Genomic DNA, 15,366 nt, shown 5'->3' with positions numbered 1-15,366 from the left:
CTCTTTCATACTCAAATCCGAATGCCTGCAAAGCCATCTCAACATGTTTGACATTTACATGGAAACTTGACATGGTTGTGATTGTCCAGCATAGAAGGCAGAAGCATTTTCTGAGTAATTCTGGACCAGCTTCAAAGAAATTTGGTGTTTGAAAGAGATTTGCAGACATATTAGCTCTGTCATACATGTTTTCACCAAAGTTTGTTTTCTGAGCGGATCTGATGTAGCCAAAGAAACTGCAGCATCACCGTGAACCCATGTCACAGCATAATCTTCAAGATGGCTTCCATCTCCTAACATGCAAATCGGTACATTTTACTCCCCACATTTTCCAAAACCCCTCCAAACAGACTGGCATTAAATACCAGAATTATAGCATAAACTAGTATTAATGCCTATGTCACACGACAAGTATCCAGCTGCCAGAACTCCTTAATTTCTGAACCGTCTGGTTGCCTTGGAGAGGGATTAGGCTGTGGTCCCAGTTATTTATTACACAGCCAGACTCCACAGACACCGGTTTTACAACAGAAGCAATCCCAGGCAGCTGAAATAGAAAGGTTTGAGCTCAAGTGCCTCAGTTCCAGAAGAGAAATGAATTCAGTTTCAGAGCTTTCTACCTGCTGCCCTCAGCCGCATTTTGGCGGCAGGCTTTTCCCCTAGCTGTTCGTACCACCTGGGTATTCCTAAAACTTGCAAGAAGTGCCTCGTGTCCTGTCTGCATTGCTCTACAGTGAGGGACAGCTATGACAGCGAGCTGTGGCCCTCCTGTGAAAGCCAGGAGCTGGCCATGCTCCATGTTTCAGATCCGATGTTTCACTTGAATTTTGCAAGGCCAACATAGCCTCACCCTGTGTCATCTTCTTTGGAAGAGAAAATTATTTCCATACAGAAACCTGGCAGAGCTACTAGCTCCTAGAGCTCCTAAGCTTGCAGAGACTGCAATGCAATAGCTTTATGGCACAGATGCTCTCCTTTGGTGCCTATCAGACGCTTGTTCTCTTCTGGAAGCCTTTTGGATGACTTCTGTTTTTCCCATCTCGTTGTGAAGGACTGGGCAGCCTGGCTCATCTATTTTACAGAAGGTCTCTTCAAAATTGGATGTCTCAACAGGAAGACTGACAGCAAAATACGATTGTCTACATTTTTGCTTAGCCTCAGAGCACCACAGAGCAGATGCTTCTACATTCATCTTGTGGTCTACACATTCCAACACTCTCTTTCACACAAATACGTACAGAAGGAAAGACCCCCCCCGCCCCCGTCTTACTACAATGCGGTGGAAATATTCCTGCCTTCAACTTCATCTCTATGAAGTCTTTCCTGGCTTTCATGTAAATGTTTTCTCTTCTGCTTAACTTTAAGTAAACTCTTTTCTTTGGCTTAAAACAAAGTATCTGACTAAACCAAAAAAGCACACTGGTTCCCAGAGTGAATGTCTGGTGCTGTTAAGACGCAGTAGAGGCACACTTTTATTTACAAACAAAAAATACTGTACAATTTTGACGACCAGCTGCTGCAAGAAAGAACAAATTTTGGCTGACGTAACATGGACCATAGCAAAGGGCAGTCTATTCCAGGACGCCAAGAGATGCAGAAAAGCCCCCAAGAATTAAGTGGATTAATTTTTTTTCCCCCTTTAAGGATTGCCTCATTTGTGTGGGACAGGAAGGCTCTCTTCTAGGACGTGACACATCTTACACAACCACTTGGTTCTACTCACCACAGCACACGAACATCTCGCAGTCTTCCTCAATCCCTTTATGTCTGCAACACTGGGATACGCACACAACATCCGTATCATCAACAGAGACAACTAATACTTAGGAAAGTAGATCTCTAACTCAAAACATGCATTCCCTGTACTATTTCAGAAGAGTGTTTGGAAAAAATTAGTATTATTTTTGACAGTTAGGGATATAGAATTTTGACATGGTTGTCATTTTGGGAGGGGGCAGGTTTGAAAGTTTGCTTTTTTATCCTATTTGTGATCAAACCATACTTACAGTGAGTTATATGCTCATCCACAAATGACAGAAATCATTTGAATTCCTTCTATATTTAAAACCTGAAGTTTCATCACCTTGTCAGCTGATGTACAGCATTGGTTATGTATTTCTGTTAGACCAGGTAACTTTACAGAGGCTATTTAGGCTACTGCCAATTTGACACCTCTCTGTGAGGAGCTTTTTTACTGAATCTGTGATTATGATACATTTAAGTATCTTCACACTTTGGATAAATACTGAGATCAATTCCTGCATGCAGCCCCTCAAGCATCCATGCCATCTACCATCCTCCTACTAGAGGCTCCAGAAGAGAAGAACAAAGTAGGGGGAAAGGAAAGAAATTATTACAGACACCAGAAATCATACTGACACACTGTGAAGTCAGACAATAAAATTACAATGGCAACAACAACATGTTGCTGCATCTGCAGCACAATGTTATGGGAAGGGAACAAGGTCCAAACACCAAAAATCTGGATATTCAGCATCATTCACCAAGATCTGCAGGAAGCTGGAATCTCTTATGGACTGAGGAGAGGTTAAAATCCTTTGCACCCAAAAACTACCTTCTATCCAAGGCTATCTAAAGAGGCTGCAGGAATATATGGAAGGCTGAAATGTAATCAGAGCTAAGAAAAGATTTTCCTACATGAGTATCAAGGAAAAGTATTTTATTTCATATTTTCCCTTTTTATTAGAAGTGGATTAGGAGAAGTCACTGGTAAATGAGAAGAAGAAACAAAGAACAGAAAAGCCTCTTTTATTGCAATGAAGAACTAAGATAACTGTTTATGATCAGGGGAAGGCCATATTTCAAGTAGGATGTTTTCTTTTAAAGACTCCTGCAATATCTTCAACATCAGAGACTAAGCATCAGTACTCACAACACAATCCAAAACTACAGACAGGAGGGACCACCAGAATCTACTGATAATCTACTACTGCAGACAGAAGCATCCCATTGCATTTGCTAAAGTATAAAGGGAAAGTTCTGAAAAGGGAAAAAAAATAATAATGCACACCTGGTACTCGACCTGCCCCTACCATTTTACTGTCTGTGCAATCCCAAATAACTCCCTCTATCTTGGCCCTCCAACGATCTGATCCTCAGCTCTTTCATTCTCCTGTCTGCCAGTGACGTGGATATTCTAGTTTCAGCTTTATTTGACACAGTCACGGAAATGCAGTGACCATGTTTGTGCCGGGCAATTCTGCCATCAACAGTGCTGACAGATACGGGGGTTATTGGCTGTTTCAGATGAGGTGAAAGCTTCATAACTCCAGAATCAGAGACTCATTTGAGTGTTTAAAAAAGGGAATTCAAACACCATGCTAAATCATCAAGAGCTGGCAATACCAACGATCTCTATAATCCCAGCACCAGACAGTTTTCCATATGTAAAATGGGAAGCTACTTTGTCATCTTGAAGTTCATAAGTTATGAGCTACAATGGAAAGGGAGGGTTCGTGTTTAAGATCTTATTTTGAATGCATGCTGGTAAAACGAAGAAACAAAAATGCAAGCCATCTTGATGCATCTTTAGCCCATAATGCTAAGATACTTCAGGACAAGCAGACCTGTATGGATTGAATTAGAGTATTGGTTACCTGTCTACACTTCCTTTCGACTTGTCTACTGCAATGTCAGCAGGCACAGACCATTCAGATGATGCTGTAAATGTTTTAAATCTTTACTTTTCTCGAATCAAAACAGTAACGCTGACCAAGTGCCACAGACAATACATTGGCACACTGAGTTTATATAATTTGTGACATAATGAACAAAAATTGCTTTCAATTTGTTCAGATGGACTTTTTTTTCTAAGCTAATTAGACCAAATAATCAAAACATGCATTAGCAAACTGCCAATGTTTTTGTTCACAATAATTGTTTGGCTACACTTCTTACGAATTTAGGTAAAGGGAGTTACAGTATGATTAAAATAACTAACCTATTTATTCCTGCCAATTTTTTTTTTTTTTTTTTTTTTTTTTTTACCATGTAGACATTATCAGATTCTAAGTTAGCCTGCAGGAAAACTCACCTTACTTACCATTTAGCTTCCTTTCAAAACAAGAAAAACAAAGAAGTACAATATATAGCAGAAAATAAACTGGTGGGCACAACCTTCAAATGCTATTTGAAAGCCCTTTAACTACAATTTCATTCAGGCAAAATGTTAGAGAGATTGCTACTTAAAAATAAATAAATAATTGTGCTTTCATTGCAAAGCATCTAAACATTTACACACTATTTCTACCAATATGTAACTTCAAATCAAAAAGACCAAGTGTATCTAAGAGAATGGTATTTCAATATGTTACTTAAAACACAGTATTTTGTCACATAAGAAAACACCAAGAAAAGGGGATAAGGATAAAAACAGTTGTACATAATTGCCCGTATTGCCAATCTCATACATAAATATGCAATGCTTTTTTTTTAAAACAAAAACAAAAACAAAAACCACAGAATTATTCCAGCTGATCAAAAGGAGAATTTAAGAGTCTTAACTAAGCTGTACCTACAAAAGGTTAAGCTGTTTGGAAGACAGCAAGAAAATGGAAATGCTTGTTTCCAAAACTCAAGGAAAAATGTATTAGTGAGAGCAGAATACTGGCTGCTGCATTTTGATACCAAAACTGGATATTTATGAACAGGATTAATTATATAAACACTGAGTAACTTCGTTACCACTGACGACAACAACACTGGAGTTTGTTTAATCACAAGAACTTTTATAAATCTTTCCCCTACAAACGCAGAAGGGAAAAATGCCTGGCTAGACTTCAAGTGGCTTCTTCTCCTAAATTACTGATTCACAACTTTGGTTTCCTATTGAAATGTCTTCTCATTCTCATTGAACTCAAAATTTTAATACACTATACTCCTGGTTAAACCAACCAGGAGACTGACAGTATGCAAATAAGATAAAAGAATGACCAGACAGGATTATCTTTAGTAGATTTTCCCTTTCATTTTTTCCCTGACTTGTGTTTTGCACCCCATTACATTGATATTGACTTGCTTTATCGACACAATGGAATATTGTTTATGGAGAAATGTTTTGTTTTGTTTTTTAAACACAACACAGGGTAAAATGTGCTTTTATTAGTGAAGCATATTTTTGTGAGTTGTATCCTTCACAATTGGTACACAATACTATCAGAAAAGTGTTCTGAAATGCTAGCAAGAAAGAAAATTTGACCACTTTGCCTTTTGGCATTTGTCATCTGTTACAGACAGAAAGAGCATCCTAGATCTGAGCTTACACCACAGTGCACTGTCCTGGCTCCTGTGTTAGCAATATGGCAGGATCACAGCAATGCTCTCATCTTACTGTTTAGCTTCACACATAAATTTCCAGAAGAAGAATTAAAAGCAGGAATGTCTGTGACGCCTGTCAAAAGTTCAAATATTCAGAGAGGAATCTTGTCCTCTGAGGCACTGTAACACAGCATAGCCTCTCTGCAGTCTGGAGTTCTGCCCCTTGCAAAGCCCATTTCTGAGAGCATCGGAGGATAGTGCACAACCTCAGTTGGGCACTATATATCCTCACCTGGATCTGTAGCATAACAGCTTGAGAGACCTCCTCCTGACTCCCACAGATCAAGACTTGCAAGTTTACAAACACAGCTAAGGCTGGACACGCCTGGTAAACCTCACCTGGACTTGGAGGCATTTTTCCCCTCCCAAAATTCCTGTGTTATTTGCTTCCTCCAGTGCTGTTTGAAGTGTGAAGTTTTGAAACTTTCCCCTGTTCCTGAACAACCCACTTTGGTGCTATTTCACCTGTGGAGGAGTAACCCAACTGCTCTTTAGCAGGGTACAAGCAGCAGAAAATCCTCTGGGAGAAGACAGCATTGTTCCACCACTGTTCCAGTCCATTGTTAGACTGGAAAGGCTTCAGACCTGTGATTCTGTAAAAACAGTTACTGTGGAAACAATACATCAAAGAGGTGTGCAAGAACAAATTGACTGCATGTTATTATCTATCACTATTAATACTGAAACATTCGATGAGCATTAGCTCATCCTAGCTAATCGCAGATCTTGTAAGAATTTTTGTTTGCTTCCAATGAAGGAAAAATAGTGTTTTTATCTATATAATTTAACATTTCTGTTTTTAAAAATGGCTTGATTCAGTCTCTTCTGCATTCTAACTGCAAATGGTAACTGAAAAAAGCAAAAAAAAAAAATAATAAAAAAAAAAATTACATAATCTTGGCATTAAGTATTGTTTCTGTACATCAGAAGACCCTCATCAGGAGATGGAACAAAGGCTCCAGATTTCACATACCAACTCAGGAAAAGAAAGCTCTATTTTCCAACAGACATGAACCAGGTAACATTTCTGTCCAAATCCACAAATCAGACTAACTATAGGATTTTTTTGTTTGGTTGTTGTTGTCGTTGTTTTTGTTGTTGTTTTGGTTTAAGATAAATAATCATCATTTGGCTAGCAATAAAATTTTAGCTGGAAAAATATGCTTTTTGGTATCCATTACTCCCTGCCCTCCTTATCTGACATTTTAAATTGTTTTGAATTTGTGAAGTAAATTCCCTAAGGGCTGTCCTGCACTTTAAGAGACAGATTTTATTAATTGAAGACAACAAATCACTTACAGAAAATAATCGTAACGTAGGAAAGGCCCAGACAGGGTTGTACACTAAAAATCTCTTTGTAATTGTAGCCCCTTTAGACAGGCATAATCAATTAGAAGTGGTCTGATTTTAACCAGTTGCAGACTCATTACATTGCATTCCCGTTTATGTTGATGAAAATCAGTTTCAGCCTGTGGCCTGGAACTCATATACAGCACTTCCTGGGGCCCCTTAGATAAACACATCAAGAAACAGTTTTATTTGGATTTGTCCTTCACCCTTTATTCATTGAAACAACTTTACAAATCAAGATTAAAACAGAAAAATTGGCTCACAACCAGAGATACACATGTATGAGTAAGATATTCGATCTCAGAGAAGTATAAAGCTTCAGTTAATAATTATTCCTTGCAGAACATTTTAATGTGAGACTCAAAACATTCATTTTTAACTGCTGAGTTCAGTCTTTCTTTCACTATGTCATGGGACACTCAGGTTCTAGTTAATATAAACATATTACTTCTTCACTTCTGAAGTGCTTCTGCATTTGATATATAAAACTGCCCCTAATGTATCTTCAAGTGTTCAAAAACATATTTCCATTCTAAGTTCTTACTCTCTGTAGATACTGCCTGAAATGCATCATTTTAAATTTGTATAGGAATGAAATTTTTAAGTAAGACAATATCACTGATTCTGTGATTCTAATGAACTGTCCCTCAACAGAGAGTGTCTGCAAAAATAATTGCTCCCCTTCTAGAGAAACTCTTCTACCATACAGCACCCGCATTCAGAACACTCTGCATGAGCTCTGGAAAACAAATGAATCCAGTACAGCCCGTAATCCAGCCACAGCATGCTGCAGTCCCTCAGGCTCAAAGGGCTATTCTTCACTGGTCAGGGGCATTGAAAAAAGAGAGGAGTTTCCTGGCATGGAGAGGTCAATAGAGACCTTTGCAAATGTGCAGCAATTATTTAAAAAACAAAACAGACCAAAATCTAAAGAAAATGGAAATCGGAAACGAGTGATAAAGGATATAGGAAGCCCACTAAATAAACAAAGGAAGAGCACTCACCTGGAAAAGGAAATACAGAAATAGAGTTGAGGGGTGAGTGATGAGAATCATCAGAAGCAGAGGAAAAAAATTTAACATGGAGAGAACACAAAAAGACTGGGATGATTCACATCGCAAGAGATGAAAAGGTAGAGGATAAGGATTAAAAGAAAAGTGTGAAAACTGATTCCAAAGAGGAGTTACTGTTAACAAAGTAGTTGTGAAAATCAAGAAAGATAAGCATGAATATGTCAAAAGGGACTTTTTGGGATGGTTTTTTTTTTTCAGATGTGACACAGAGCTAGATTTTTTGTTTGTTTGTTTGTTAATTTATTACAAAGGATAATCACCAAGGCCAGTGGCATATCAGGATTGACGAAAACTTAAGTAAACATACATTATAAGAAGGCAATTACTTAGGTATAATCCACCCAAAATAAACATTAAGGAGTCAGGAGAAAAACTCCTCCCTGCAGGCAGGCCATGTCGAAACTCCTTTCTAGTGTGTTCCTCCCTATACAGCATGTAGCCCATATCTAAGTCACACATGGTGGTCAGTAAGCGATGGAATGAGAACTATGGCTGTAACATCATCTGGAAATTCCCTTTACTGATCAGTAGACCTTGGCATCTGGGACCCATGTGAGATGCTGACTCTTCACAGGACATGAAAGATCTGATCCCCAAGAGTCCCATATCGCCCTGTCTTCCTCTGGTACAGTGGAACCCACATGTGAGAGTTGTTTTCTCTATATGTTAAGTTTATTAAGGGCTAGATTCTTACATCAGCCTACCTGAACAAGCTCTTTCCAGACACAATCATCACCAACTCATCTTCCAGACAGCTATCACTCTTTATGGGCATGTGGTAGTGCCAGTGCTACCCAACACTGAGCAACTGCTTGAGTTGCATGTTCACAAGAAAGCATATGAACAGCAAATATGGAATTAAAAGCAATACTTCTACCAAAGATCTGAGTAAAACAGCACCTGCCATACACCACAAACAAAAGGGATTAGTTTTAAAATGACCAGCCCTCAAAAGAAGACTATCCGAAATGAAGAACTCTTCTAATGCATTAAATGCAGTATTATAGTTAGTCACTAATAATTTTAATGAAAAAAAGGAACTATTCTTTAACTGTCTTCCTAGACTGATGAGGTAATTCATTATTCTGTTGTTTTTAAGAACTGAACAGAACAGGCATGCAAGGAACCTAGTTACACCTGGCCTAAAGTTGCCTATACACAGTCACACTTGGAAGGGTATCTCTTCCTTTTTTTTTCCCCTATAGCTTACAGTACATTTTGTGTTGTTGCAAACAACACCCTGCAATCATTAAAACAGCTGATAATTCTGATTGGTCCTTCAAAAAACTTGACAGTGATAACAAATCAATGTAAAAGAGAAATTCAGAGAAGTTCTCCTAGTTCTTTCTTATAAAATTTCTAAATATGAAAAAATGCTATTTGTCTGAAAGAATTCCAGGTGTCTCAGAAGGTCTCCATGGTTTTGGAGAAAGATTAAAGCAGGAATGTTCTGTGGTTTGTTTGTTTTTACAGCCTTGGTTCAGCAAAACATTTTGGGAAACTGGAGGGCATGTTTTCTGTGGTTACACAGTTCTAGAATTAGGAATACTGCAAAATCATCGCTTCAGGCTTTGACCCAGAGCAGTATCCCATTCTTCTCATCACCGGTCTCCAGGACTCTACAGAAGACACAATAACTGGCCATTTTATATGAAGCAGCTAGATCACCTGAGGGACTCCAACACTCAGTGGATACCACACGTACAAGTAATATATTATTGTCTCTCTAGATTCAACACAGCTTAGAAGTTTCCACATAGATATTCAATCTGATTTCTAGAGCAGCACATCTGACTTACCTTGCTTCTGGAACTTTCTCAGGTGAGTACTCAGCATCACAAGGACATCGAGATAAGCAGCTCTGGTCACCAAACAAGGATTTGGCCTATAAAATCAAATTAATTATGATGAAATACATATATCATCCATGCTCAGAAACAACCAGTGAACCAACAAATTAGAAAAATGCATTACTGCAAGTGTCACTTGCTAGATGGACTGCCTTAAGTCAGTTTTACTTAATTAATGGAGATCAACTATTCATCAAATTAGATTGCATGTGCAGAATGATTAGGCCAAGTTATCTAAGCTTCACATCCTGGTCCACTACAAATGACAGTTTCCCTAACAGAATCCCAACACCTTTCCCCATCCAAATCTCAGTTTATATATTTCATCATTATTGGATACTTGATACTTCAGCTTGCCTTGGAAAGCCTTTATTTTGTGCATGGTTAACTTGTGTAATTAAATGCATTAACAAAAATAAATCTTCAGCTACTAATGTTTTCATTGTTTTTATGATGACTAGCGAGACATGCATGTTCTTAAAATTAGATTTATTTTTTTTCTGGACAAGAATATAGGGGATTTTGTGCATATAATAAAGATTGGTAAGAGGCTACTTCCTGTTCCATCTCCTCACACAACAAGTGATAAATGTTTTCTCTCCAATTAGAAATGTAAAATGAGGTTAATATCTTTATTTTTCTTTATATTATTATCACTGTACGTTTCAGCCAGGAAAACCTTTCCTGAAGTATTACTTTATATGTGAACAGGAAATCCAGTTCAAAACAGAGACATTATTCTGATGAGTCCAATGGGACTTGCTCTAAAACAAAACTTTCAGAATCAAGAGGCACAATCTTAAAGTATGACTAATTCTGTTCAATATTTCATTTTTATTTTATCTGGCACTTACTGTGTGTGTTTATCTTGACATTTGAAGCTCTTTCAAAAAATTGTTAATTAGTTATGTTCCAGCAAACATTCTGAACTTTGTAACATCTTTAAAATTCAGGGAAAAAAAAAAAAAAAGTTTTTCAAGAAAAATATGTGATCATGACATGAAAATGAAAGGTCTGAGGATCTTGCGTAGAAGTTTGGCAGCTGTATTTGCCTGGGGAGAATTAGCCTATGTTCATGTTAAAAAGACAACTTCTGCCAGAAACACTACTCTCACCTTCAGTCATCAACTCAGTAACAACCATGAACTACCTATGCTTAATTCCATGGTCTACACTATTAGGTATAACACACAGTCAACTACAAGCTACTACTCTCTTTTTTAACAGATTTTTTTCTTTTGCATAAACAGTGATTTTTTTATTATTATTTTTTTTTTAACTTCCTTACTAATGAAGGACTCATCCAAACTCCCCAACTCTTCCATGCTTGCCTCTTACCACTTGCCTTAAAGCACGAGAGCCAAAAGCCTGCCTGCAGAGAAGATGCAGATCAGTAAGAACTGAAACCATGAGAAGCCAAGGCAATTTCAATATGGCCTATTTTTGAAAAGCTGTATTAGGAAGATTTAATTTCTGTCCACATTGACTAAACAGAACTCTTTTCTGTATCTTGGGTATCCAGCTGTTGGCAGATCTACATTGAAAAAAAGAAAAAAAAAAAAAAAAAGAAGCAAAAACTACCAACAACAAAACAACCAAGAAATACTCTCAGGTCTCGGAAGCCAAACCCATGAAAAAAGGGAGAGACAGATGAGTCAAAGCCTTAGAAGAAACTGGGACGTCTCCGATACCTGTAAAATGGATGAAAGCAGCCATGACAGATTTAAATTAAGATGAGGTTCATAATGGACCTACTGCACTTCAGCTCCTTTGAAAATCTTGTTATTCACTCACTTCACTGGGAAGAAAAATTCCAGCTCACAAACCTTGTCTTGGGAAAAACATGGCTGATGCAACCTTTACTGAAGAAGTGACAGCAGTAATACTGACACGTTTTTCATTCTGGTCCAGCTTTTAAGCATTTACTACATTCTGAGTACACGCATATGCATGTTTTGATTTTGAAATGAGGCTTTTTCAGCTTGGAACATGCCAAATGTTTGTTCTTGGCTTGCTCCATCGCTCTGGTGATGCTAGTGAATTCTCGGCCGTATGCGCCAGACGGACACAACAGGAAATTCGGTTTTCCAAAACCAAGAAATTTCAGCGTTGTTCAGACTGTAGCAGAAAGCTCAGTCTTCAGGACAATCAGATTTTGATTTGCATAACAGATCTAGGAGCCAAAAATCACATGCTGGACATTTCAAATGATACACTGTGCAGTATTTAAGATGACCTGTTCATGCAGAACTTAAACAATGAGAACGGAAAGAGTACAAGATGTTTCTGGTTTAACGCAGATACCCAAATAAACTGGTGTTCTCGTAAACAAGCTTTGAGGAAATCTGTCTCCAAACAAGAAAGTCACAGTGGTAGCAAGGGTGGGAGCTCTAGCCATCTGGAAAAGTGTTCCTTCAGTTGTCCAAACCCCAAAAATTAGCTCACTTTCCTTCCAACCTGAATATTAATGGAAATAAATACATCATACACTCACTCCAGATGATAAGCTGCACCTGAGCTAGAGACTGGTAGGACTCTCATATCTCGGGGTATGTCCACACAGAAATTTAGTGTGGATCTCAAGACACTATATTGTACTTAGCAGTAGTGTATAATTAGTAGTACTGTACTGGCACTACCACGTGTATGTACTACTAGCAGGCTAGGGATGTTAGCAGAGAGATCCACACTGTCCTTGTTAAGGTAATGTTTTGTCTAGCTTAGGAGGTAGGCTGGTGTAAGAACAGCACATTTGTGAAGTCAAACAGCTGTAGTACTAAACAGTACTAACATTACTAAAGACCTCGTGCTCATTGTGTAACATGTCCAGAAGCCTCAAAACACAATTTTCAGAAGTTCATCACATCATTTTTTGTTTTTCTTAGGATTCACTTCATAGCCAGCCTACCGCAGGGATCTCACTGAGCTCTGAAGAGTGCTCTACAGTTTCCAGCACTGCTTCAGGATGCTGTACTTGGCTGTTGACTTCCCAGGTGGCAATATAAATCAGCTCACAGAGGACCACTGAGTTTCATTTCACCAACAGCCAGTATGAATATTTCAACATAGATGACTGAAGAGAGGCCAAAGGCTGTCCTGAGGACTGAAGTCAGTTTGGGCTGCACTGAGTAACAGGTAAAAAAGGTAAGCACCGTCACAGGCTTTCCCTGCCAGGTAGAATGGGAGAAGACATCTGCAACCTTCAGAAGCACATGCAGAAACTGAAAGGATCATTGCTTAGAAAGGATCAGGCCCAGAAGTAATGAGTTTCTAACTTCATAAAGAAGAACAAAACAATGACAGGAGAAGCAGCTGTATTCCCAACTAGATCATCATGAAACTCAACAGAAGACACAAGGTGACTGAAACAAATGAAGTCAAAAATGCTGAAGTTATTAAAGATTTTAAAGGACCTACAGATTTTTTTTTTTTTTTTATTCGCCCAAGGTCCAGTGTAACAGTATTTTCAAATTGGAAAAAAATAAAATAAAATATATATAAATATATATATATATATAAAAGTTATTCAATTATTTTCTTTTATTTTTAAAGGTGTGGCTGAACTGCAGATACTAATTTGAAAGTACAGTCATTGCTTTCCGAACTATTAATTTTGACACATTCCAGCAGGTTTCTGGATTAGACCCTGAAAACACCATGTTCCAAAACTGGCCAATTTCTTATCATTAAGGCTGAGCAAGTAATTGGCAATGAGGCTGTCAGACTTTGCAATATCATTTTAAGTTGTGGTATGTGAATATAAAATTAGAAAACACTTGGAAGTTGCTTGCAGAAAGAAACCTTTTCTTAACTGTTTGAGTCCAGGGATTTATTTATTTATTTATTTATTTATTTATTAAGATAAAAGGGTTAACAAAATTAAATACTCTTTTTAAATTCATGAGCTCGCGTTCAAACACCTACAAAGAGGACCAGTTAAAGCAGTCACAGAATACTGTGTCACTGGAGTAACAGTAAGCTATGTGTATTAAACAAGAAGCAGACTGGTAGGTGAATCAGGAAGCATACCCCTCACAAGATATTCCCTCTCTGTAAATGTAAATTTAAATCACCATGTCCAGAAGTTTCCCGTGCAGTATTGCATTTTGGTCCAGCTGGCTTTGGAGCCTTACAATAAGGCTGGGTCTGGTTTGATTTCTGTGCCACCTTTACCACCGGCTGCACCTTAGGCTAGTGCAGCATGCAATCGATCCTGGACTCTCAAGAGGGGGAGCTCCACAAATATTATCTTTAAAGGTTTGATTCACCTTCTACAACTGAGTCATGCTCAATTCAAGGTAGTCACTGGTTTGCTGACTCTGGACAGTAAATCTGACACAAAGCAAACTGGCATTTATTGAAGCAATCAGCAGTATTTGGTTACAGACTTCCTGCTCATACACAGTTCCAACTGCATCAGGAACATATGGCTTAACTTCTCATACTCATTGTCTTTTCTATTACTGCTCATTTTAAAGAAGATCAGCATTAATGAATTACAGAGCCAATTACCTTCTCTTCCAAGGGAAACGAGGAAGAAAGAACGTGGAGAGCTCACCACGTTGGCCTCGATTCTGTCAGAACACTGGGAAAACAAACTAAATTTATAGCCTCTTGCTCCTCTACTCACAAAGGTCTGAAGACCATCAAAATTTCTACATATAAATGAGGAAGGCCAAGGCACATTTATGTAGAGCAAGTACTAATGAATTTTTATGCACAGCTTCTGAAGATTCCCATTCTCTTCTCAAAAGCCCGAACTTCCAACAAGGCTCAGTCAGATGACTAAAAAAGACAAATATTTGTCTCCTGGAACGTTCCTCTTTTTCCGAAAGAGCATCACCTCACTTAGGTATAAACAACAACAGTAACAATAATAATATCACATTTGTTACATAAGCAAGACAGATACAAGTCACTGATTATGAAAACGAAGTTGGTGGTGTTAATAAACTAATACCAGTTTTCAGTTATTCTATACTCAGTGGAAATTCAGTATTTTCCAAAGAGGCAGAGCTCTTTGCTCATAGTTTTTCCTCATACGGAAACAGATGTTGCATAACTACTAGCAGAACAAGAACTATAAACATACAGCAACTTATATTTACTAAACATCTAATGACATAAAAATCAAAGCATATTTGCTCAAACTCAAGCGAACAAACACTTGTAATGAATTTCAAACGCTACCTGCCAGATGATGCCTGTTAAGCAAAAGCCCCGAACATCTCTCCTGTGAGTTAGTTACACATACCTTAGTGTACTTATCTAGTTATCCTAGGGACACCCAAAAAACATTTGTGGAAAAGCTCTGAGAAAAGCTCTGCATTTTGCAGCTTCCAAGCTTTTCAGAGTCAGAGTGATTTCAATTCTTCCAACCCGTGCTGATTTACGAATACAAGCTAATCTCGTTTGTTAAACTTGAATTTAATATTAAATAACTTTAAGGTAATATTAAGAACAAAAATTCAAATACATCTCCTCCTAATAACATGCAATAGGTGCATCACCTTTAGTCACAGTAAAACAATATTAAGTGCACAGGGTATCAGCATCATTTTTTTTTTTTCCAGAGTAAAGTACAGTGTTTATGTTTATTAGACTTCAGCTATGTCTAATCTACGCACTCACATTTGTTACCTGCAGCCCCAATCTTTAAAAATTGATGATGCGATTTTGCTCATGAATCAAGCTAATGTAGAACTCCGGTCAAAATTACACAACTTACAAAGCTGCCTACAAATCCCTGTATTTCG

The 15,366-nt window shown here is 37.9% G+C and overlaps 1 protein-coding gene across 2 annotated transcripts in view; it reads right to left on the bottom strand.

The window, feature by feature from the left end:
* The window catches only part of THADA (THADA armadillo repeat containing), a 163,331-nt gene that overhangs the window by 39,687 nt on the left and 108,278 nt on the right, over positions 1–15,366 (bottom strand). For both annotated transcript variants that reach the window (XM_082757389.1, XM_082757388.1), the window contains one exon: positions 9,560–9,645. In XM_082757389.1, coding sequence (XP_082613515.1) covers positions 9,560–9,645 — 86 coding nt within the window. The remainder of the gene's footprint in view (positions 1–9,559; positions 9,646–15,366) is intronic.

This window comes from Aythya marila (genome assembly GCF_965140915.1).
Source record: "Aythya marila genome assembly, chromosome: 3".
NCBI lineage: Eukaryota > Metazoa > Chordata > Aves > Anseriformes > Anatidae > Aythya > Aythya marila.
This window is presented reverse-complemented; position numbering and strand designations above follow the sequence as displayed.